The 24,511-nt window shown below is 34.4% G+C and overlaps 1 protein-coding gene across 1 annotated transcript in view; it reads left to right on the forward strand.

The window, feature by feature from the left end:
• Positions 1-1,415: 1,415 nt before the first annotated feature.
• The window catches only part of LOC106720072, a 33,215-nt gene continuing 10,119 nt past the window's right edge, over positions 1,416-24,511 (forward strand). The window contains exon 1 of the mRNA XM_014514654.2: positions 1,416-1,889. Coding sequence (XP_014370140.2) covers positions 1,764-1,889 — 126 coding nt within the window. The 5' untranslated portion in view covers positions 1,416-1,763. The remainder of the gene's footprint in view (positions 1,890-24,511) is intronic.

The raw sequence follows: 24,511 nt of genomic DNA on the forward strand, positions 1-24,511 counted from the left end.
CAGTTTTCAACCTTCGCCAGCGGACCTTGACCTTTGAAAAGCGAATTCATTTTACGAGACCGCATTGAACCCTTCAGTATTGTCTACGTTCGCGTGGCTGTCATCGGCTGGCCATAAACTGTCGACAGACGAATCGCGTTTGCCAACAATATAAAGTCCCGTGCCTTCTGAAAAAGGAATAACGTCAACAAATAAGGGTTTATTCCTTTATTCTCCTTTATGGGTACTCCTTTTCATGTGAAAATTTATAGATGAAAATCTAGAACTGTTTCCTTTTGTAAGACGGGATTGTTAGAGAGAATTGAAACGCTTGCGAAAACCGGGTTATTTCTATTACGTTAGCTCTGAGAAATTTTAATATCATTTTTGAAGAAAATAAATCAGTGAAATTTAACTTGATGACTACTGTAATCGTCGTTCATGATACATCGTTTTTCATTACAAATTCATTTTCTTCTTGCGCAAATTCTTATGCTACAACTGGAAGAAAAGTTGTATAAGGTGATTTTATGGGATCGATAACTCGAGGTCTGTTGAGGGCAGACGTCCGCGGTTGTATCGAAATTGTGTGCATTCGACTCACGGCTGTGGACTCGTCTAGACAAAGTCTGGAGAGAGACTGGAGATTAAAGACAGCGGGGATGAATAGAACGGGCCCAGAGTTGCTCAAGAAAGAAAACGAAAAATGCCTTTACGTAGAAAGGCTTGTGCGCTGTCACGTACACTGTATTCTTATTTAATCTTTTTGCTGCGAGGGTTTTGTGAACAAGTCTTTGCCTCTTGCAAAATAATGTTTCCGAGATACAAATAATGAATGTTATAAGAAAAAAACGCGGAAGTAGCAAATGTATCGCAATCTCGGCAAACACATATAATTTTATGAACATATAAATTTTGTTTTTAAAAAGGGCGACTATCAAATTAAAATATGAAACCCTTTAATGATACGAAATTATGATTGTATTTGATGTAGCGACCATTAATAATATTAATATGGCATCACAAAGCGAGAGCCATAAAGTTGAACAAACGAGAGAGGCGGGATACTTTTTACCACTCGAGGTCCCATAAAAACGCAAGCCCTGAATTAGCTCGATTCTTTGTCACCCCTTTTGAACGACCCTAAAATTTCTACTACAACCGTCTTTGTCTAACGATAACCACTACATTCCCATCAGTTAAACTGCATCAAGGAAAAACAACGTAAAACCACCCGAGATGAAACGAGATAGAATAAAATATATGCACTAGTAGAGACGACAGAGAGAGCGCTATATGTAGTAGTAAACTCGTACGCTTCGTGTTAGGAGCGAGCGAGAGGAGGGTAACCCTCTTGCGCGAGTGAGAAAGGCGACAAAATTAACCATCAGAGGGGAGTGGAACAGACCTTCTTCAGGCGGGGTGGTTAGTCCGCAGTCGACCGCGCTACAGTTCGCGTCGACTCTCGTCGAATCTCAAAGCGAACGATTGAAGTTGTGAAAACATTTTTCTAGTGCGACATCGTATTAGTTACAATTTGTGTTACTTTATGTTAATGTATTATTTAATTAACATATTTTTGATAGCGATTTAAGTTATCTTCTACGAAACAACTCAAACTTCAAATAATGTTTTTCGTGCCGAAAGCTTTTCAGTAAGATTAGCGAAGTTTAGGATTTTCAGTTTGTTTTAGTTATTATGATAACTATTTTTGCGGGATCCGTGTGCCGGTTATGATAAAGCAAAAACATTGAACGGGACTTAACTTAGGAATACCAAAGAAAATGTGTGCCAAAATGTTGTATAGTTCGCTGTTGCCTATTGTAATGTTATGGATTGGAGTGCTCGCCGAAGAGGAAGTTTCATCTCCTTTGCGGGTAGCGCAATGTAGAGCGACCTGTTTGCAAAAGGTAAGATTACATTTCATTATAGACTTCTACCTTGTTTTACTTTTAATCACATGCTGTTATTTTTCTTTTGTTTAGCAACCAAATCCCTTATTATTTCTATTTTATTTTGCTCGTTTACGAAACATTAATCAATGATTTTACTGGTTCGAATGAATATTATTCGTATACATGTATAGTCAGGGCAATATTAATTCCATTCGTTTGTCCCTCAATCAATCACACCGAGGCTGCCCGTTAGGCCGTCAGCGGCCGCTACACGTAGGTACAGTCTGAACATTAAATTCGTCACGAACCTGATGAAGTATTCCGTAATATTAAAAGATGACTTAACATAAACGACAATTACATTTCTTTATAACTCCCTCGTAACCCTATCAAAAGTAATTTCTTTCACATAATTATGTTAAATGTTTATTGCAGCGTTAATAAAAAAAAGTAAACTTTAATTTAGTTCAGAATTTTTGTAATTATAACAATTAATGAAACAAATTACTATATCTGGCACTCTGATGGATCCCTGACTGATTTTGGAAAAAGAACGGAACATAACATCAAAAGGAATAAATAAAAAAATAAATTATGGAATAATGCGAATCTATTCAATAACATATCTACATTTTTAAGATTTCTTTAAAACCTCTAATCGTAAAAATCTCCTAAAGATGTTCATCCGTTTAAAACAACTATTTTACCATTGTCCTGAACCATCTGGTAGCGCAAGCGTTAATTTAAAATGCTTAATAGTAACATTTATAAGAACAATATGTTGTTTTTTAATTTATTCCAACATAGAAAAACTCCATGCATTGGTTTTATAATCTATACCACGCATAGAGAAGCTTCGGTAAATATTTGCAAAAGCCTCACTGAGGTTACAACTTGAATTAATTTCATTAATGTCAACATTTATTGGCCGGCGACGCTAACGAACCGCAATCACCGCGGTACAGTAGTTACACCTTTATATCAAATATTTACTTACTACCCACAAACATAAAAGCATTCTCACACTCTCTTGACAACAGGATAAGTAGAGATAACAAATTCCTATGTTATGCTCCTGACTCACGTCTAGTTTATGAGGTAAGATTGTTTTCTTATCTCAGTGGTTTGGTTCAAGTATTTGTCTAACTCAATTGATAAAGAAAAAACATTAATATATCAAGATTAATAATGAATAATTTTATAACAGAACTTAAATTGATTTTTTTCCTTTTTATAGCTGTATATTACAGTTTTATCAGACATCTTTAGTCTTAGAACGCTTAATTTTTTTAAATGAAATATGAAATTGCATTTTTTGGATGCTAGTATTTAATCTAGTAATCATCCATGTACACATAGATGTCACCAATCCAACTACACACCTTTTTAAAATTGAGGATATAAAAGCCACAGCAGTCATGAGAAAAGAAAAGACTGCATTATAATTAAACACTAAGCATTAGTCGTTTTAGGTTAGGAAGATGTCTCTTTTAAATAATTTTGGATATTGGTGTAAGGTATTTTTTCAAGAACAGATTTAACTTTTCAGCTTATAAAAGTGTTATCATAAAAGCGCATTTTTCACGATTTGAAGTATTTTCACAGACTAGTGCAATGATCCGATGCAATGTATCGCTCAATATTTACGGATAAAATTTATCTAAACAGGTTATGTTATTTATTTGAACCATTCGAAACAGGTTGCCGCTGTTATCGCTATCGGGACTATGCGCCCATAAACGTAATTTGTATCGACTATCCCCTTTAAATCGGAATAAACCTATTTGTTTCAACTCTGCACAGCCATTAAGCAAGGATGTAATAAAATTTTATTGTCGGTCTCATATTTTTTACAACATTTGCATTTAAATTTTCTAGACCCTTTATTGGAAATCTAAATTGCTATGTAAAACGCCAATAACATATTAATAATAATTCAACTCAATATACAGAAATATTTTTGTATTGTGATGCTTTTATTTCAATTTCCTCATACTAATTTGAAAACAATTTTTCTTGTATTTATTTAATTGGATTCTTTGGCTTCTGATTAGAAGTCAGAACTCAACCACTCGATTGTACGTGACTATGTACCAAAGCTGTCAGGTAGAGGTATCGTTATACAAAGCTAATCGGCCGTAGAATTGTTTTGGAGGTTTCATTGTTGGGTATTTTTTCATTAATTTCATGTTACCCATATCATGCATTAAATATTTCCAAAATTGACATCTGCTGATAATCCGAGCCGTTCGCTATAATCACGCGTCGTCGGATTTTTTGTGCAATCCTTCGCATTTAGTGGAATCTTTTTTGTTCAGTCTACCTGCGACTAAAGGCTCCGACAATGCGCTGTTCAATGCTCATTTTTTTCTCCGCTCGCTTAGGGAAGGATGTGCGTGACGTTTGTAAGGACGGAAGGATAGACAGCCTTGAATTCTTTGTCCGGATTATTAGGATACCATTAGATAATTTACGATCACACAAAGAAAACACTGTACACTGCTCTTTATAATTTATATCAGCTTCCGTTGTAAGAAGATTAAAGACCAAAAGTTAATGTATTTGTCACAAAAACAAATTATAGTTAAACTACTAACCGTCGCGTCAAAAATTTTTAATTAACCTACATATTTAATTTCGGGTAATAAATATACCTGAGTTGTATAAAATTATTCTTATGACTAAGTATACCTAGAAAGCAAGTTGTAAAAACATTGTAATTTTTGTTTAAAGAAAATAAGAAGCTCTGCATAAAAACTTAACTACAATGCAATTTATTTTGTAAGCTCGACGAGTCTACAAAAACTGAAATTTGTGCTGCTTTTTAAACAGAAATGCTAACACTGGCTAGAAGGAACTCATTTAAGGAGTCATACAAAAGATTTTATTTAAAAAAAAAATAGACAGGCGCATTGTAACGCCTTGCGCTGTCGCCAGAAAGTATTTCCTCTATTGTATCTCATTGCAACATGGTCCTTTTTAAACATCGACCCATGTTTTTCTATTTCTTCTTAAACTTTTTTATCTTTTTTTTTTGTTTAAAGCGTGCCTCCTTCGATGTAGACGCGGACTTTGGAGACATGTGATGAATTTTAACAAGTGTCTGCAGTAAGTGCCAAGATATGCTTATAACTATGTACGAACCACCACGAGTTTGTGTGCTCATATCCTTACTTTTTCTTTACTTTTAAGGGTATTTATTTATCCTTTTTCTTTAGCCCATATAACTTACCGTAAAAATTATCTTATGAGCTTTGTTCAATACTTTAGTCTCAGAAAATTAGATTTTGGCGAAAACTACTGATTGAAACCCATTCTATCTAGGTTTATTAATTGCTAGATAATGGTTTTGTTAAATATCAAATTAATTTAATAAAAGTATTGTTGCTTTATAAAAAGGGCAAGAACAATAACCGCTTCAACCGGTTTGAATATAGCAAAAATAAATAACTGCCATGATCGCGAAATAAAATGTCGATTAGAAATTTAGGAACGTTCCGCCTTCCTGCTACGGTCTTTTTTTAAGTCGGTCAGGTTTCGATCCAACTTTATTATCTTATAGTTGAACCTAACATAAGAGGTGCGGTAGAAATTATGATGGAAACAAAAGTGAGAAAAAAATTAACAGTCAAGGTTTCGGCTGCACGTCCTCGGGCCACGGAGCGTTTAGAAAAAATAAACGAGAAAGTCCCAGCCGAAATGACCTGCGTTTTTGTCCATGGTTTGTTTTCGTTTTTGTTACGTTTGGTTTCATTTGGAAGTAGCCATGTCCGTTGCTTACTGAATTAACTTAAATTGCCTCCAGTGTTTTTTTTTGTTTAAAAGTTTTTTGATTTGCTCTTGTGATTTGCATCTTTAGTCTTTTTATTAAAGCTATTTGTTTTGTTTACGTTTTGTATTGTTACATCGGTTCATACCTACGTTGATTGTTGTTTGGCAATATTTATAAACATGAAAAGAATTATTTGCCAAGTATTATGCAATTTTTAGGACTTTTCTTTATTGTCCTTAAAAGAACCTTTGCAAATGTAAACAAAAGGAATTATTTTGTTGTTCGCTCAAAGCACAATAACTTGAAAACCCGTCAAATGTTTTATTAACTAGCCGTTTTTTGTTGTATTAATGGTGGAATACCCGTAAGGTGAGGAAAAAGGCGAACGCGAGAAGGCGGAAGAGAGCGGGAAGTAGTCTCAGGAGCTCAGCTCGTGAAGGGTGGCTAATCCAGCAAGGCAGTCGTAATAGAGCCGTAGGAGAGCGGGCGATTAATGATTCATGACCCTTCGCAGCGCAGTGTCATCAATATTATTCTGTTTGTAGCTCGCGCGTTGGCCCACCCTCGCCCGCGCCCCTTTCATACATAAATAAGCGCGACACGTCGTCTTCTCTGATTACATCGCGCCGATGTAGTGAGAAATAGTGTGCTTGGATGCTGAGCCCGTCTTTTGTTCAATATATTCTCCGGAGACACCGAATGAATAGTTAACATAGTGTGCTCAACGCGCATGTTTACGGTTTCGGATTTCTCTTAAAGATCCTGGATAAGGAAAGGTGACGGAATTTATTTGCTTAGCTTTAATAAGCCGATGTTACAATCGAGCGGAGCTTTAACTTAGACTATACTTTTATAAATTGATACGTTTCATTTTCGAGCGTTCGTTTTTTCTTTTGAATACTATTCGGTATCGCTTGATGTTATCTTGGTAGAATATAATAACATCTTAGGAGTCAGTTATAAGAAATCATTTATGATCTATAAAAGAAATCATGGGTGGGCCGACAAATATAAAGACACAAAGTTGTAAATAACAAAGTAAACATAGCTTTTGTTATCAAAAGCAAGCTACTAAAATTTATATGGACCACCTGTATTGTAAACCTTTACCTGTATTAATCCAGACAAAGCTATGGAGATTAAATCTGGAATTTTTTGATTTGGTGGCCTATACAACAACGATTCGGCTTCCTTTTGAATGTTTGTAAGTCTTGGCTGTTAACAGCTGTATCAAAACTAACTCGAGTGGACGAACCAAGGTCGACGTTTGAATAAAGTTATAAAATAAAATCAATTTAAGACTTACTTACACATGAGAAACACTAAAGAATACCTAACATAATTACAGCCAGTCGAAGTTGAATTTATTTACATTAAAAATAAAATATAATAAAAGTTAAGAGAGAAGATGAACTCCCAGTCACTTTATAGGTACTTATTTTCACACACAAGTGAACTTCCAGTATTTTAATAATAAAAGGTAATTTAGCGCGCGTAAATCGTGCTCAAATATCACAATGCTTCATTATAAACATAATTAAACCGTAATTCATTTCGAACGCGACACAGGAATGCGCCATTACCCATACACGACCTAAAATAGTTCGACGCCTTCTGACAATAATAGAAACATAGTACCTAACTAGAAATTACATGATGTCGCTTTAGCCCTGCTAATGATAAAGAGACTTTAGTCACGCGATGCCTTCGAACGCCCAAACTTTACTAAACTGTGGGACATTGCTCCCAACATAAATCTCCTATTATCTCAATACATTAATTTAGTAATTCTTTGACACATCAAGAAGAAAATTCATAATTTTCAAAGAAACAGTGCTAAATCAAACAAAGTACCTATATTTCTAAAACAAAACTATTTTTAATACTTTTTTATTCACCCCCGGGCAATTTTTTCGCTTTTTACTAATCGTTTTCGTATTTAAAAATTTGCAACATTCTTAGTGGCCAGTACGATCTCTTTGGTACAAACTCCTTGACTCCCAAAGAGGTCAAGTATATCAAGCTTTATTAAACAGGAACTAAAGAACAACTTTTTAGTGACCAAAGACTTCACACGTCGCTAACAAAATACTAGTAGTATGTTCTACTAAATGTAACAATACGAGGCGGCCATTGTTGGTGGCAGTGAAACAATTAAATATCCCTTACGGGTTGAATTCAGTGACGTTAAAGTGAACGCGAGATACGCCTCGCTCCTGATAAATGATGCGCCCGTTCCTACAACGGTTCGCTTTTAATCCTCAAACGACCATTGTGTCCCGTCCGATATTTGACAGTAACAGTTTCCTTCCTCCGCAGACACCTACGTTGGTTTTTTGTAAATTAATGGCGCCCTCAACTTTATCTCCGTTCGAAATCAATCCTCAAGCAAGTGACGTACGACTAATTTCAGTGAACTGGTCCCATGTATTTATCAAAAGAGTTTCCAAAGAGTTCTAGGGTGATTTTTAAAAAAAATAATCATTTATTTTTAAAATGATTTGATATGTACCTTTATAACTATATATACCTTTATACCTTTATATTTCACACTTAAGGTTTTGGTGTCGATGTGAAGGTTCTTTTTTTAATACAATAAATAATTATTTTCATCTCAAATATATCAAAGCAGAATTAATGTATACATAATCCTCAACAAAAAAATTAAAATCTTACTAATATTATGAATGCGAATATTTGGATGGATGGATGTTTGTTTGAAGGTAACTCCAGAACGGCTCAACAAATCTCGATGAAATTTGGCATATATGTAGATCATAGTCTGGAAGAACACATAGGCTATAAGCTACTTAGTATGTTTTTTTTTATTTCCGCGCGGACGGAGTTGTGGGTGACTGCTAGTTTGTAATAATCGCCTCATAGACCAAGAAAGTACCAGGATCTTTATTCAACCGCCGAAGTTGTCACAAATCTTAGTAAAACTATTTTGATTAAAATATTCATAAAAATGTTAATAGCAAAGAATTTAAATTGATCCATTAAAGTAATTTTTGAATTTTAAAATTTCGAATTAAGAAGACAAACGGCCATTAGCCCCACTTGACATCGGTAAATTAAATCAAAAACTTCTTATATCCGATACATTTCAACTATGAGTAAATTAAAATATTCAAGGTAACGATCGGAATGATTAGAAATTATGATGTAACTTTTTCGATTTGTGTGAGCTCGAGCGGTCATTTTGATTACGTATTCAATACACCAGTAAACTATTCTACATCATTCCTAGTTGATTGGTATTCGATTAGAAGCAGCTGCTCTCAGTAAAGGCGTCCACTAAGCCTTGCAGTGTGCGATAGAATGGAGATAGTTTTAATGCTCGTAAATTTCGTACCGAAACTAACGCTCGATCGACTAATCGGTTTTAATAGATTTCGCCAAAGTTTAAATAATCGACAATCAATTTCCGAGTTAGATATTTTGTTTGAAATATCAAAAAATGAAAGAAAAAAGTCCCATTTTATATAAATTTCTTTAATCTTGTAATGATGTATAATTGCTAAAAACATAAATGCCTTAAAAGTAACAATAATTTGATATTAAAAAGATAATTGATGACGTATTACAAAGTGTTTATTACTCTTATTGTGTTGTTATAAAAGTGTTTGCATGTGTGTTAAATTGTAACATATTATGTTACTACAGCAAGCAATAAAGGAGTATACTGAGCCCACTTCACGCATCGCTTATTCGGCTTAAACAAAGCACAGTAGGATGCCCCATTATGGGCGGAGCCAATACCATGCAATGCGTAAACGCAACTGACTTTAAAGAAATTTAAAAGGAGTGGGGATGGACGAAAGTGGGGAAGGATTAATTTTGCTTTTAATTAAAACATTTCCTCCACAAAGTTCCTAATTAGAAAACACAAATCACTCTCCTACGAAGCGGTTTTGTTTTGTTCAACAGCAAATAAGGTGTCAAAATTTATTGTGCCCCTAAAATTCCACTCGGTCGCAGCCGGCCCAAATCTCTTTATCTGTGCATTAATCTTTTAAAACCCATAAAAACGAATCTTTGGATCTCAACAAATATTTTGTACGAAATTGATGGAGAGACCGTCACTTATCTAAGGCTCAAATCTACGTGCGGCGATCAAAATTCTTTGAGGTGTCGATACGCGGTACAAAAATCTGAATTATTTTTGCCTCATAATAAATTTCATGATTTCTCATTAATAATACGATGCAGGAAAATAAGCTTTAATGTATGTAATAAGCATCTTAGTGGTACAATTTTATACTAAAAAGCAAAGATGCAAAGTTCCTATTAAGCCTAATTCTTCTAAATACATTTAGGAATATGGTACGTACAATTTATGTAAAGTAACAAAAAGTTTTATCATTTGAGAACAAAGAAATTCCTATACAGTTTTTTGTTCTATCTATGCCTTCTGAGAACTTCTAATAATAACTCGAGTACGTATATATCACTACTGTACAACCACTTAAAGTGTGAACCGATCATGGGCCTCGCGTGGGCCGCGCAGTTGGTATTCCTCTTACAAAAAAAGCATGAGGCACCCCGTTGTTTTAGGGGGAAAAAATAATGAAATATGCCTGTTTATAACGTTTTTTATGTAAAACGTTGAGAGTTTTAAGTGTTGTATTTATAACGAACAACCCGCGGCGTGTAATAAAATTTGAGATCGAACAAGTCCGCGTTTTCATTTAAAATTCAATATCACTCGTTTTCAAATATCGCTGTTGGAAATTGATATGTAATGTTACAAAATGCTTTTAATTACTTTCACACCGACAATCATCTATAGTTTACGGACCACCCTCAAAATATATCCTGAATCTGGTAAGTCGAAAAGGAGTCTTTGATGGTGATATATAAAGTGATTTAATTATTACGATGAAGCGTTTCCACTGTGTTTCTCTTTTCACGTTATTGGAGTCATACTATAAAGGTAGGTAAGCAGGAAACATCCGCGATACAGACAAAATACATTAGGTATAGTACATATTATGAGGACTTATAATAACAGAAACAATGTACATATTATATTAACAACAGTCTAGCTGTTTTAGTAGATGTTGTGTGACACGCTTTTGTATAGTCACCAACTATACGCACCGGTGCGTTCCACCGGAGATACAGTAGCCTTGCTAGAGGCACTTGAGAATGACCACCGAGGGGTTTTTTGTGAGTAAAACCACACATAACCTTGCTTCTCCCAGAGGAGCACGGTATCTTTTTTAAGATCTTAGAAGAAGGAGGAAAATAATAAGTATGTAAAAATCTTTAACAATTATTGTCTCGTTTGAGATTTCGACTTGTAGACCTCGTTACGATAAAATAAATTAGAGTAGGAAACTATTTACGGAATGCCTTGCCTATTCTTATTAAGAGAATGGTTTCTAAACTAATTTTAAAGTCACCACGAGTCATGTGAGTAAACACGATGCGAACAAACGGTGCTGGGAACGTTGACAAAAATACCAATAGGGTGCCGAACGATCTGTCTCCAACGGTCGCCTTGCATGTCATGCCCAATAACACATATCAATGTAGCGTGCATTTGGCCACGCCACTCTAAACAAACTATTTCGGAACCACTAGCTGTGGATACATTGTTCTTTGACTGAAATAATTAATCAAACAACAGAGAATAGCTTTGTTTCAATGTCCAATTTAACCGGTCGGATATTACCGAGAACATTCACAATCAATTAGCAAGTTGATTATCAATTTGGCTCAGCTTACTAAACAGCGACGTTTTCTATCGACGCTCGGACAAGTTCGCCAAAAAAACAAATACGTTTTCTAAATGTAATGCGACAATGAGGGACTTTGACTACTTTGACACGAATATCGTTGATTGCGAGATTCCTACATCCATGAAATTGATGAAATACCTGAATTGTAAAAGCAATAATTTGCAATGCTTTGCATACAATTCTTATTACTATATTAAAATTACAATAACATACAAGGTAGACAACATAGTCTTCAATATTATTTGAAAATAAACATGTCACTGATGTTGAAAATGTTGTTTTGATGATTCTAGAAGCTATTAATAAGAAGCCGAGGCGGTATTCCAATTAAAGACAATGTTCGAAATTCAAAAATCGCTTCTCGACGTAACGAATTAATTACTGTAATCTTGATAAAAGTATCTACCAAGAAGATAAAGTAATGATAACATCATTATTATTTATAATAGCGTTTAAACAAGCTAAGCCCATGGCGAAACTAGTGTTTTATTATTTCATAAATTAAAACTTTACAACCATTATTCAAACATTTAATTATCCGTGGTTGTATCGATAATAATTTATTCAATTTCATTGCCGTTTAGTTGCACAAAGAACGGACAGGTTTATTATCATCATCCAGATATTTTAACGAACTCAAGACTCAAGATACGTCTAAAATAAAAGCGGAACATGTCGAAGCATTTTTTGTTCATCCGACACGCCATTTAAGTCACAATCGTAAATTTTATTGAAATGTCGCAACAGCGATCGCCGCACGAGATGTCTTGTCTTCGGGGACGAATTTATGCGTAATTCGTAAACAAATTGACGTGTTCGAGTAAAGTCTGTGAAGGGAGGCAACGCTTGACGACTTGACACATCTTTTGAGCGGCTACAACGTTTTTTCCGAGAGGATATTTATTTATGTATATTAGACATCTACAAACATTGTCAACGTAATAAAGGAACTTGATTTATAGTCAATTTAATTTACTACAATATTTTCATAAAAGTGAAATAAGATAGATATTAACATAATGTACATTTACTTATTTTTTATTTAGTATGGGATTTTTTTTGGACCAAGTTTAAATTTGTTAGACAAAATAAGCAAAGATATAGCACCAGCAGTATATGTACTCGTATATATAAAAGTATGCAACTGTAGGTATGTATTGTCGACCAGTCTTTTCAGTACTTTTATCAAAAAGATAGACTACATCTCAGACAAGTAATGTTTAGGTCTTGATTGTTCATGTAAAATATAGCCTTCATCGCATTTTGGAATCTCTTGGGTTTTGCAATTTGTGACTTAACTCTCCAAATAAACACTTGCACTAAATGGCTTGTCCATCTCGAGTTTACTGCACTATTACACTGATTCAAGGAAATTCCAATCGCACTTTACCTTTTACGGTATGAAATGTATCGATACAAAAAACAAAGTAATAACAATTGGGTAAGTTGGATTTAATGTTTTGTTTGTTGTTTTGGAATGTCACTCGGCTGCATCGCATCGGCGAGCTTGTAAGGCTTCGTAAGTCGTACGATATCAGATAACACAATGGTCCGTGAAATCTTTTTATTTGAACTTTCTTCGTTCCTGTAATCTGTTGACATTTTTCATTGTGAGAGTATCATTTGTTTCATCGGATACGGAACGTTTTCTATAAAATAACGTTCAATTTCCGCGTTACACTAGGTTTAAGTCTTGTAGAATTTATTAATATTGAACTTTTGATAAATTAATTTGAATGAAATAATAACAAAATATTCAAAAAAAATAATTAGTAATGGTTAAATAACCAAATGTAGCTAACTCTACCAAATCTTCCTCACTGATATCATTTTTTCACAATATTTTACTTTATTGGAACAGTTTCCGTGATCTCTAATTGTAAATCATTATTTGTCGTTGTTAGTGTGAAAAAACAGACACAAGAAGGTGACTTTAATTTGTCATAGCCCTTGATCATTTTTGATTGAGCTCAAAACAAACAAGAGCGTCATAAAAATGTTTGGTATCTAAGTCGCCTGCAGCGAATGCCGTGCTCTGGTAGGCATCCTGCTGCTAATGTTACCATCTAAACGACCATCACGCGTTCTTTACGCGAGCCACACCGCCCGTCGCAGCGTGTTTATTTCTAATCGCCTCTTAAATATTGTTATTTCTGTTCCGATTCTAATTCGGACGTATTTATTGGAATACATCTGGATCTCTCTCTCTCGTTTACATTCCCGTTAATGGTTATCGTTCACCATTTTCTAAAACCACATCCGATTACGAGCTCTACGAAAAACTTCCCGCTGTTAATTAAATACTTCTCAAGCAATGTTTATGGTAAGAGATAGTCACAACAATAATACATCACGAACGATTTCCTTTCTCGGAGTCGGGGCTACCGAGGTTTATCTGATGTCGTAAGTAGTATCGCTAATATCTGCTACATTCAGACATTCGTTGTCCCGTTTTTAGTTATCTACTCTTTAAAAAAGCCATAGACCTTTATCTACAATGATGATTTTTTTTGTCTAGGTTCTTTGAAGTACATTAGTAGAGAATTCTTTCATCTCGGACACTTTGTTTCAACATAAATTACACGAGCGCTCCACTACCGACACTACGGCGTTGGTGGCTCCTCTCTTCGCTTGCTTTCGTTTTGCATTCCCCCAGCTGTATTTGCTCATTGTCCGTTCGCCTTAAATTAAAAAAAGATTCTGTTTTTATTCGAGCTGTCTTCCTCGCCCACGACTTTATGTGACGTTAAGTTCGGAATGAGGCGTCCTTATTGTTCCTGGCTCCGTTTACGCAACGTCGCATAAATTAACTTTGCACGAGGGCTTTATTGTACTCGTGGTCACTTATTGTTTTGTTCTTTTATATAATGAAGATGATCAACGACCGCAATTTAGATTCACTTAACTTTAAACGATTGTGACCATTTTTGTCACGAAAACGAAATAAATGTAAATAGTATATATAATTTTTAAATCCTTATAGCAAATTAGGAATCGAAACAGTACCCAACTTTCTAGAGGTATGCACACATTTTTAAGACTATTTGAACGTGTTAATTGCGTGATGTCTGTAAAGTATTAACTAGAACCTGTGCACTTCACTAGATATAATGCACAGGAAGTAATGTGTAAGTCAGGTTAGGCAGCGGCGCACATAAGTCAACTTCGTCACGCGTCTGAAGCTCGGTCAGAGAACGCGCTTCGCCAACAAATCTCTCGCAGCTTCGTTATAATTTTATGTAATTAAGTTCTTGTTGTCGCCTGTGATAATTCAAACGGTCGACTATTGAATTACCTTAATTTATAGCTCTTTAAGACATTTTCTTTAGATTACTTGCCCGGATGTATTAGGTTCTAGTAAAATTACTTCTCATATTTTATCCGTTCGTATGCATTAAATGCAGCTATAGCAAAACGTATGAATATAAAAAAAATTGAAAAATAAATAAATGTAATGTTCAATCATAGTCTTTCCACCCCCTTAATATACAATAATCTTTATACGTAAATCGAGTCCATGAAGCAATTAATACCAAAGAACAAGATTTTATCCACAAGCCAAGTAAATTCTCTAGATAATCTTTTCATTCCAACAAGGGAGAGATAGCTCGACATACATTCTTTAAGCATACAGTAGACCTCTTCGATGGCCTATCATTTAACTTAACCCGTGCCCTTTCGAAACTTTCTAATTACTCCACTTCTGTGATTATAACATTGTCTGTCTCCTCGATCTAACATAACGGTAGTAGGGGTCAATGAACTGCGACTGGCTCGATCAGCGTTGTGAATGAGAAGTAAGTTATTACATATGTGTAATAATCGAACGACCCGGTCGACTAAGTTACCATCTTTAAAGATTTCCTAAGTAGGGACGTAACTTACATACTAATTACTCCAACCTATACCAAAAATATTTTGTTGTTCATTTCAAAGTTCAGACGTTATTTAAGTGATTTAAAAATAGTGGAAAAAGAATCTGTTTCTGATATGTAACATTACCAAAACACGCATTTGACAACTGTCAAATCCACATTACAATGACTTCACCCATCCCTTATTTCCATGTGACATAAATTTGGCGGCAAGTTATTGAAGGAAAGCGACTTTGTTACGAAAGTATCCCGAAAACCATTTTGCAAACATTTCGTGAACATCCGTACCTTTCTATTGATACGGAGCGGAAATCGTCGTAATTGAAATTGGCTACGTATATGTTACAATGTCAGTAGAACCCACAAATAAAATGTTAACGGAGTACAATTTCTATTCTATTGCCAACAAGCATATCCTAGGATCATTTCAATAAAAGTTATTGTATTGAAAACTGACAATGGGTGGCACAGGAAGTGTGAGCCGAGTATTGAGGCAAGTGGACTGTTTATAATTTGTGCATTGTCCGGTTATAATGGAACGAGACCGGTGCCCGATGCCCGGTGCCCGCTACGCCATTGTGTGGCGCGAGCCGCTGTATCTCTTTCTAATTGACTTTTTACACGATTGAATATCGAAGCTAAACGATTATGGCGACATTAGATGGCATCCGCGAGGCTATAATGGCGTGATACTGACGCCCGGATTAGTGGCCGCGCATACAAAGATCCCTTTTAGGCTATTCAATTTGCTACCTTCTGCATACCAACATTACGACCGGAATAATGGGAGCCCATTTATTTTTATTTCGCGTAAGATAATGCGATACAAGATTGCAATATAGCATTATAGTTATCCTGGTATAGAATTATCATAAGTAAATTAATATAGCAACTCGTGCGAAAAATGGTAGATTTAGTTTTTTTTTATTGCTTGCTATAAAAAGATGGACACTTTAATATGTTAAAACCAAAGTCTAAAGCATAATCATAATATTATAGGGATTGGAATAGCATCGATTTTCGACATTTGGCAATGTTTTTTTTTTTTGCCCAATAAGTGCTCAAAACTGACGTTTCAATTTTAAAAGTAATTAAAAGTGGTCTAGTGCGAGTCGAATCTCGCGCGATGAGAGCCCTACTGAAATTTCAAGGGAGGAAGTTGAACACTTCAAATTAACGCTGTTAATGCTCAGCTATACGTAATTTACATTTTAATTTTAAGCGGAATAATTATAACTGTCTAACTAATATTTTGGGAGATTAAAAAAGGATTTTTTAAATTTCTAAAACGAAGTTAATAATTACATACTTAGACGGAACTGTATAACAACTATAAATGGTAGTAAAAGATTCCAGTAATGAAAATTTTCTACCAATTAATTGAAACTAAAAAGCATTTAAAGTGAAATTCTATTGTCAAATCGGACACGACTACCTTATATCCGCTGATTGTTATATTACTCTTAATTAGAATAAAACCTTTTTTTACAACCTCCATTGTAATAAGTATTAGTCGTATATTTTGTTATAGTTTGTTGCACCAAAATGCATGCTTAAGTATTGTCATTTAATTAAAATCTATACCAACTTTGTTACGTTTTAGTGATATTTAAAAAATTCATTCGGAAAACAAGCTATATCTCTAAAAGAAAAAAAATATTCTTGTTGTATTTTAAATATTTTATAACATTTTATACATCTATAATAATATGGGGCTTATTAATTACTGCGCAATTTATTCAACACTTTGTGATCAACGTATCTTTATTCCCATCTGTATCAGATAATAAAACTGGATCACTGTCGAACTAACTTTTATAAGAAGAACCGTATTTTTATAATATTGTTTAAGTAAATACTAGAAGCTGATCGGTCAAGTTACACTGGTAGAGTTTTTACCATCGTCTTTACTTGCAGACCGCTTCGTGGGTGAGACGTTAAACCGTTTATTAGAATTTTATTACAGTTTGTGAGTTTTATTAAAAATATTGTAATTTGTATCCTGAACACGTAACACGTAAGCTTTAACAATGTCAAGAGAACTGTTGAATATGTAACGCCGGTGGGTACTTTGTAAGTTGCAGGGCTAACATTGAGAACAATGGAAGTGTAAGTAACACTTTCCTAGAACCATTAGCCGTCGTGTCTTTTCAATAACTTGTACTGTGTTAGTGTTTTTTTTATTTGTTAAAGTTTGTTTTTGTATTCAAATAAAAAGCAAAGATCTTTTTTTGTATTATGTACTTGCTTGTCTTGAACAATATCGATCATAGATATCACAGATAAATAATCTTTAGGTATTTCTTTCTACGCTGAGTATATACCTTAAATATGAATAAATATTCCAATTTATATACTATTCCCGTTACATCTCCTTGCATATTATTATAATCTCACAGTATTTATTGTGAGGTGACGTCACAGAGATGCGGCCATTTGTCAGGCTGAGCCGACACTGCATTGAACCCGCCTTATCTAAGAAAGCTGGCTTTAGTCCCGTATCGTATCAAACTGAATAACCCGACTCGATATGGCTTGGAGCTGCAGTGCTGTGCCTCTCTATGGATTTATTGGTTGTAATATAAATGGTACCGGGTCGAAGCCTCTCGCGGCTGAATGTATAACTCTCGTTACGTTATATTGTTGGATACTTTGTTTCCTCGGATTTATATGGTTTTATTCATATGTGAATACAAATTGCATCGTCGGCTTTTGTTTTTAAACAATAAATCATTTACTTTAAGATATTCAACACTTCTTAATAATTAAACGTAGTTTAACATATTAGGTAGAAATTTATACAGTTGAAACGAAATTTTTCTGTGATGTGACAACAGTGTTATCACATTATTTTGCTAGAAGTATCAATATTTCCCCAGTATTGTGTGGTGCTGGTACTTCCCAAGTAAAACCAAAGTAACTACTTAGTCTACTGATACTTAAATTGATTATAACACATAAGTCTGGAAAATACATGGTATATTTTTTATTAGTACATAAAAATATATAACATGTCGTGTAAAGTATGTTAGTTCATAAACATGATCTTATTTACGATTATTTGTTCGAAGACCTTCCCACGTCTTAGCAAGTTTTGTGATATAAATGTATTTACAAAGCTTCGTCGCAATGCGTAGTCCGTATAGAAATTTATTTGCACAAACTTCACTGGGAAGCTAGCTTAGTGTACGTATTTGCTATTAACCTAGATAAGTAGTCGAGTAGGTACATTATGTAGGTACAATGTTGGCGTCGGTAGAAAGCGTTTACTTTGCCGCTTTTGTTTTTGCTGAATTAAGTAGCATTTATACTCTAAGTGGGTACTCAAACTATGCAAGTAGATAACAATAATGTTTCTTACCACCTCCGTCGCGCAACTTAAGTCTTGTTCTTGTTCTTGATTCTCTTGTACTATTTGCATTTGTACTTTCTACTCCGTAAAGATAAGTTGCAGATAAACTGTGACGTCTTCTTTAAAGAACTCTCTTGTCTAGTTTACTAACCAAAGCCCAAATTCGCACGGGTGTTTTTTTAAGCTGCGTTAAAACTTGATGTCCTCGTCTCTTGAACGACGAACGCTTTAAAATTACTCTTATTTTGTTTGTCCAGAGCTAAAAAGGCAACACTGCGTGGTATAAAAGCATCGTGGTTTTAAAGCGCTGCCGTATGAACAGATACATGTGAATGCATTTATTCTGTTTGGGCGCTTTCTAACGCGTCATAAAAAGCGCCCGTGAGAATGAGGGCTAAAGATTGAAAAGTGTAGCAAAAGATGAAACGCTCAAATTTTATAAGACTATTAATTTTTATGTATACTATATATTCTGTATATAATGTATCCATATATTAATTTCTTTGTTCTTAAGCGTCTTCTTATTAGAAAGTAAGTATACAAATAATAAAGTATTAAGGAAAGGAATTAAGATGCGGGCGTGACCGAGCAACAAAGAGTTGAGACCCTACCGGCCGGTGGCTCACCGAGTAAATTGGATGGCGATCGAACCGTGACACTTTCTGACACCAAAAAAATGTTCTAACCCTTCCCTTCCCTTTAGTAATTTAACGTTATTCTTTGTTTAACAAAGATTTACTTAGTTCCATTTGCTTCCTACGAGTATTGTTAATCGAACCTAATCAAATGAAAAATAAAAAAATCGAGTCTTTGCATTTAGGTATGTATGAGTAAACGAAGATTTTAGTACGGCCAACTTAATGTTGAAATATAGGAAACGAATTCTATTTGAAAATACAAATACATTTAATGAAATAATATGCCTCGTACAGATAATTCTGTATGCAGGTGCGTCTCTAAGTTAGAAAGTAGACGGGGCACTCCTCTTCGAACAGCCTATCGGCTAGATTACCTGACTTTAAGGTTACTGGGACATTGATGCCACAAGTGCCTTTTGCGAGTTTGTGAAACGCAAATTTTCAATATACTTAACCATTATAATACATCTCTGTACGTAATTGAAATGTACATTTGAATATTATACGTATAATATACGTAAAGGAAGCAATGAAAATGTATCTCTTTTTAAAATGCAAAAGTTATTTAATCTGATGTTATGTTTGCAGATAATCTTGGTTTATTCATAGTTAATGAATTTAAAAATGCGTTGTACGTTTCCTGCAAGTTTTTAACAGGGGTTCGTAGAATAAAAAGCCGTCCACTAAACTAGTTATTCCACTAATACAGTTCTTTACGGAGCGTCGAGTTTAAAGGAAACCTAGCGTAAAATACAAAGTTTCCGCTCTATTAGTTCTTATAAAGTAAGTCCTGGAAGCGTTTTGTCATGTTACATAAGTGATTACTGTTCTCATAAAGTCTACTATGAAGCTAGTTACACACTAAGGCAGAGAAGCTGACTGTGCTGATGTTGTTTGAACGCACACTAATTGACGGATAATAATTGGCACAAATACAAATTCACTTTCAATTAGCCCTAGCGTAATTGAATTCATCAATATGTGTCTAAATAAACGATACCGCTAATCTAAAAATACAATAATAAAACAATAGTAGTACCTACTGTACTGCCTTACTGGTCTGCCTCACAGTTCCGTCTCCGTGTGAAACTAGCATTAAATACAAAGAGTGGTTCCGAGATTTATCGCGCAGCTAGCGCGGGTGCACCATCACAGTAAATATCCGTCTCGCGCCTTCCACTTCCTCTGAACTCTTGCCTATTGATTTATAGCGGGGGGATTTTAAAAGCTAACTTTTTATAAAGCAACTCGGGGCCAGTTGTTCCCAACTGTCTGCGGCATCTGGCTTCTTTAGTTCACTTTTTACTTGCGATTTCCCACAACTTTGTTATTTTAAACTTTCCTCCTAAAATTATGTTTAAGAAGTTACCTAATGTCTTTACGATAACTTCAACATAGAATGTTGTTAAGTATTAAAAAAGTAAATAAACATTTTTTGTATAAATTTACGACACATTTTTATTTAAATTCATTCAAATGGGTACATAAAAAATTAATTGATTATTATTATTTTTACCGTACAAATCCTAAAGGAACAAATATTTCGTACTAAGCCATGAGTATTAAAATTTATGTTTATTACCTACTATCTTTTGTTCGCGACTCCGTCCGCGCGGAATTAAAAAAAAAAATCTTACTTAGCAGCCAATGTGTCCGACCATTCTACATCCATATAACATTTCAGCAAGATCCGTTTAGTTGTTCTGGAGATACATAAAAACAAACATCCATCCATCTAAACTTTTACATTTATAATATTAGTAACTACCTCAGATGTAAGAGTATGTTGCTATAATTGATGTCAAAATATGAATTGAATAAAAAATCAACATTTTAAAAGACTGTAAAGTATGTTCGTTAGTATAAAATATTTCCGAAGCATATAATCGATTGCAGCTTTATTAGAAGTCGCGCTTGATGTCAGTTGCTTTGGCTAACACCGTCTTAATTGGCCATAAATTCACTTGAGGCAAGTCGACCAGTTCTTGCCTTTACGATACGCTTCCTCTTGTAGATCTGTTATATCTCAGCTACAGGCCGATCGGAATAATGATGTTTATTATTTAATGAATTTAAATTAGTCTTTACTTTTAAACATTTCTATTAATAAACAAAACAAGGGCTATGTATCGAGTTTTGTCGAAAAATGTTTTCAAATGCGTTATTATTATTTTTTTATATCATAAGGTGGCAAACAAGCCTGAATACGCATAAAAAGTGAAGTGATCGCTGCCTATAGACATCCACAATTGCAGATGCGTTGCCTACCTTTAATTGTCAGAGGAGAGGACGCAAAGAAAGAGTATTTATCCTCTCCTCCATCAAATCCACTTTCCCTTACCATCCTTTCCTTATAAGAAAAGGGTGAGAAGGAAACGTGGCCTCCGACACTCATATTAAAGTTATAAGAATGTGTCTATATTAATATTTTAGCGGAAGCTCATTAATAATAATTTATTAAATGCACAGTTACGTGTATAAACAATATTCATCGAGCTTGTATCGAACGAATGAATTATGTTATTTTGATAGGCAACAGTTACTCCGCCGCCTCCAGTTGACAAGGCGATAAAGCACACTAACTAATTTTCATTCTATAATTATTTGACTTCCTATCTCATGCTGTTTACTTCGCAACATTTCATTTATTACTGTACCTATAAATTACAGTTTTAATAATTGTAGTTATGATAGTAAATGTAATCGACTGTCATTTCTTTTAATCGTAATTTGATTTATTCACTTCATTGTTCTAAAGAGTTTCAGGAATATCCATGTTTCTCTTTGGATAGAATAGTAGTCAGTGTATGAGATAATGTGTAGTCTCGTAGTATGTAAAAATCTATCAAGTAATTTCAGAATTTCGATATAAAGCAACAAAGAACAATTTTTAAGATACATTTCACATATAAGAAAATTATAATGGGGAAAATTACGTGTATTACTAAAAAAAACTTGCATACTTAAATTTATTTAATTTATTTATTTATTTTATCTACATACACAACAGCTTAAAATTACCTTAAAATAGTAATAACAGCGGTAATAGTAACAACATAAATGTAAGTATTTTATTTACTGAAGTATTTTTACTCAAGCAAAACAATATAAATCTTTCTCTTTTTTGTACTTGTTTATTGTCCATTTCCATGTTACCAAGCTTTAGTCAACAACACGGTGGAGTGGTAATTAGCAGCGGAGATGAAGCAAAAAGAGTTCGTGATATACGCCCACTTACAGTTCCTGGGGTGGTTAAGAATAGTTAAGGGGAATAGCATGTTTTAAACAACAGAATGCTATTTTTAATTATTTACTATTTTATATATATTTACATGGTTTTATTTTCGATTGAAACTAACTGATTAACAACTTTCAACATACAACCACAATAACAATTTAAATAAAGCTACCATTGTTTTATACATAAATTATAATCAAGTTTAATATGATATGAAAATAAGCGTCTACGTTAATAACAAACCAAATTGCTTCTTACTAAATATGGATGATTGCGTGTGGTTCTTAAATACTGTGGGGAAAATAATAGGTATTAAATATAGTATGTACTCGCTATTCTTACTAACGATTCAGCTCCCGTACATCGTAACGGCAGTCGACTTCTAAATACCGTTCCACGACACTTAAACGTGCCAGTTTCTAAGATCATAATCTAAACAAGTTCAATTGAAATCGATGGAGCCAATGTATTTTTATTTGAACTTATTGCGACATTAACTTTGTTCGGTATTTACGGTTATGGTTTACAATACATAGCTTGTTTCAAACGTATTTTAACTTAAAATATACCAGTAAATTCCTTTCTTAAAATATAGTATCGTCTCTTCGTAAGTATATCATACATATGCAGATTACACCTTAATCCAGTTGAGAATTTCTAAGCGAGTCATTTCCATTTTAAATCGAGGTGCGCCGCCTTAACAAGACTAGTGTAAACCGTACGCTAGGAAGGATTACCTCACTCGACGCGCGATGCTCCTGTGAGCCTCGCCCCGGGGGAACGACGAGCATTTATGGTGTTTGTGTCCCGCTCCTGTAATTCTTTCAGCCTGTTTGCCTTGGATTAAACTCATGTCTTCGCTTTTAGCGTTACCGTTTGTATACCCGCCTGTGTAAATATTTGTTAGAATATTCGACCATTCACTTCAACGCTTTCGGATCCCTTAATTGCTCTTCGTACTTTATAACTTTTAAATTTTCTCCGTCGAAATTAGTCTCGCCGCAGTCGTAAATAAAGTCGTAAAAACTCTTCTGTTCCAGATTACTTTAATAGATATTAGTGTTGAACGATAAGCCCCCATCTTAACATAAATTATGTGCCTCGAATTGATGCGGGGTTTGCTGCTCTATCGTAATATCTTCATCGTCAATAGAGATCAAAGGAAGTGCCTCTAGACTCAGCCACTGAGCTCCGGCTAACTGTACATTTGAACTAATCATACCCGTATTGTTCACGTTTTGAATCGATACATCCGAGCAAAAGTCGTAGCTCGCATCTCAGATGAGATTCCTGATTGATTTCTGCGAACGGGACCTATTAGATGACACGTTATTAAATTATATATTTAAAATATTATCGTAGCTTTATATGGGAAGTTTCATAGAAGATATGACGAGAAGAGATAAAATTTTTAAAAAACCATTTTATTCTATTTTTCAAATATCCTTAAATTAAACTGGATTTTTGCTACAAAAATGTTTATTAGGTTAACACTCAAGACAGAGCATTTGGTACATCTAAAGGTGGAATTAAAACTGGTGATTTTGATCTACCTACACTAATAAATGTAAAATTCAAATGTGATACCTATTTATTACGAGCATTTACCACTTGCAGTGCTAAACAACGTACAATCAAATGTTAAGGCCAATATTCCAATGCGCGAACACAAATAAATTGATCGCATCTCCGGCATATAGTAAACGGAATAAACGACACGTCACAACTTGAATCAGATACATAGCGAAACATAACCATTGGGATGTCCTCCTCACGCCTTCGTTGTTCCTACAATTGCATGCTAGTAGTTGAGGATAATTTTCGCATTGCGTCTATCGGATTCGGTGTCGATAACGCTTTGTAACGGTCTCTTTGTGTATCGGAATTGCATTCTACTAGTTTTCCGTCAATTTAAATCTACTCCGATACAGCATTGCATTATCCATGTTTGCATTTATCGCTAAATGGAGTTGTCCATTCAGTAAATATGTAGATAAATTTACTATTACGGTTAT

This window comes from Papilio machaon, chromosome 14, assembly GCF_912999745.1.
Source record: "Papilio machaon chromosome 14, ilPapMach1.1, whole genome shotgun sequence".
Taxonomy (NCBI): Eukaryota; Metazoa; Arthropoda; class Insecta; order Lepidoptera; family Papilionidae; genus Papilio; species Papilio machaon.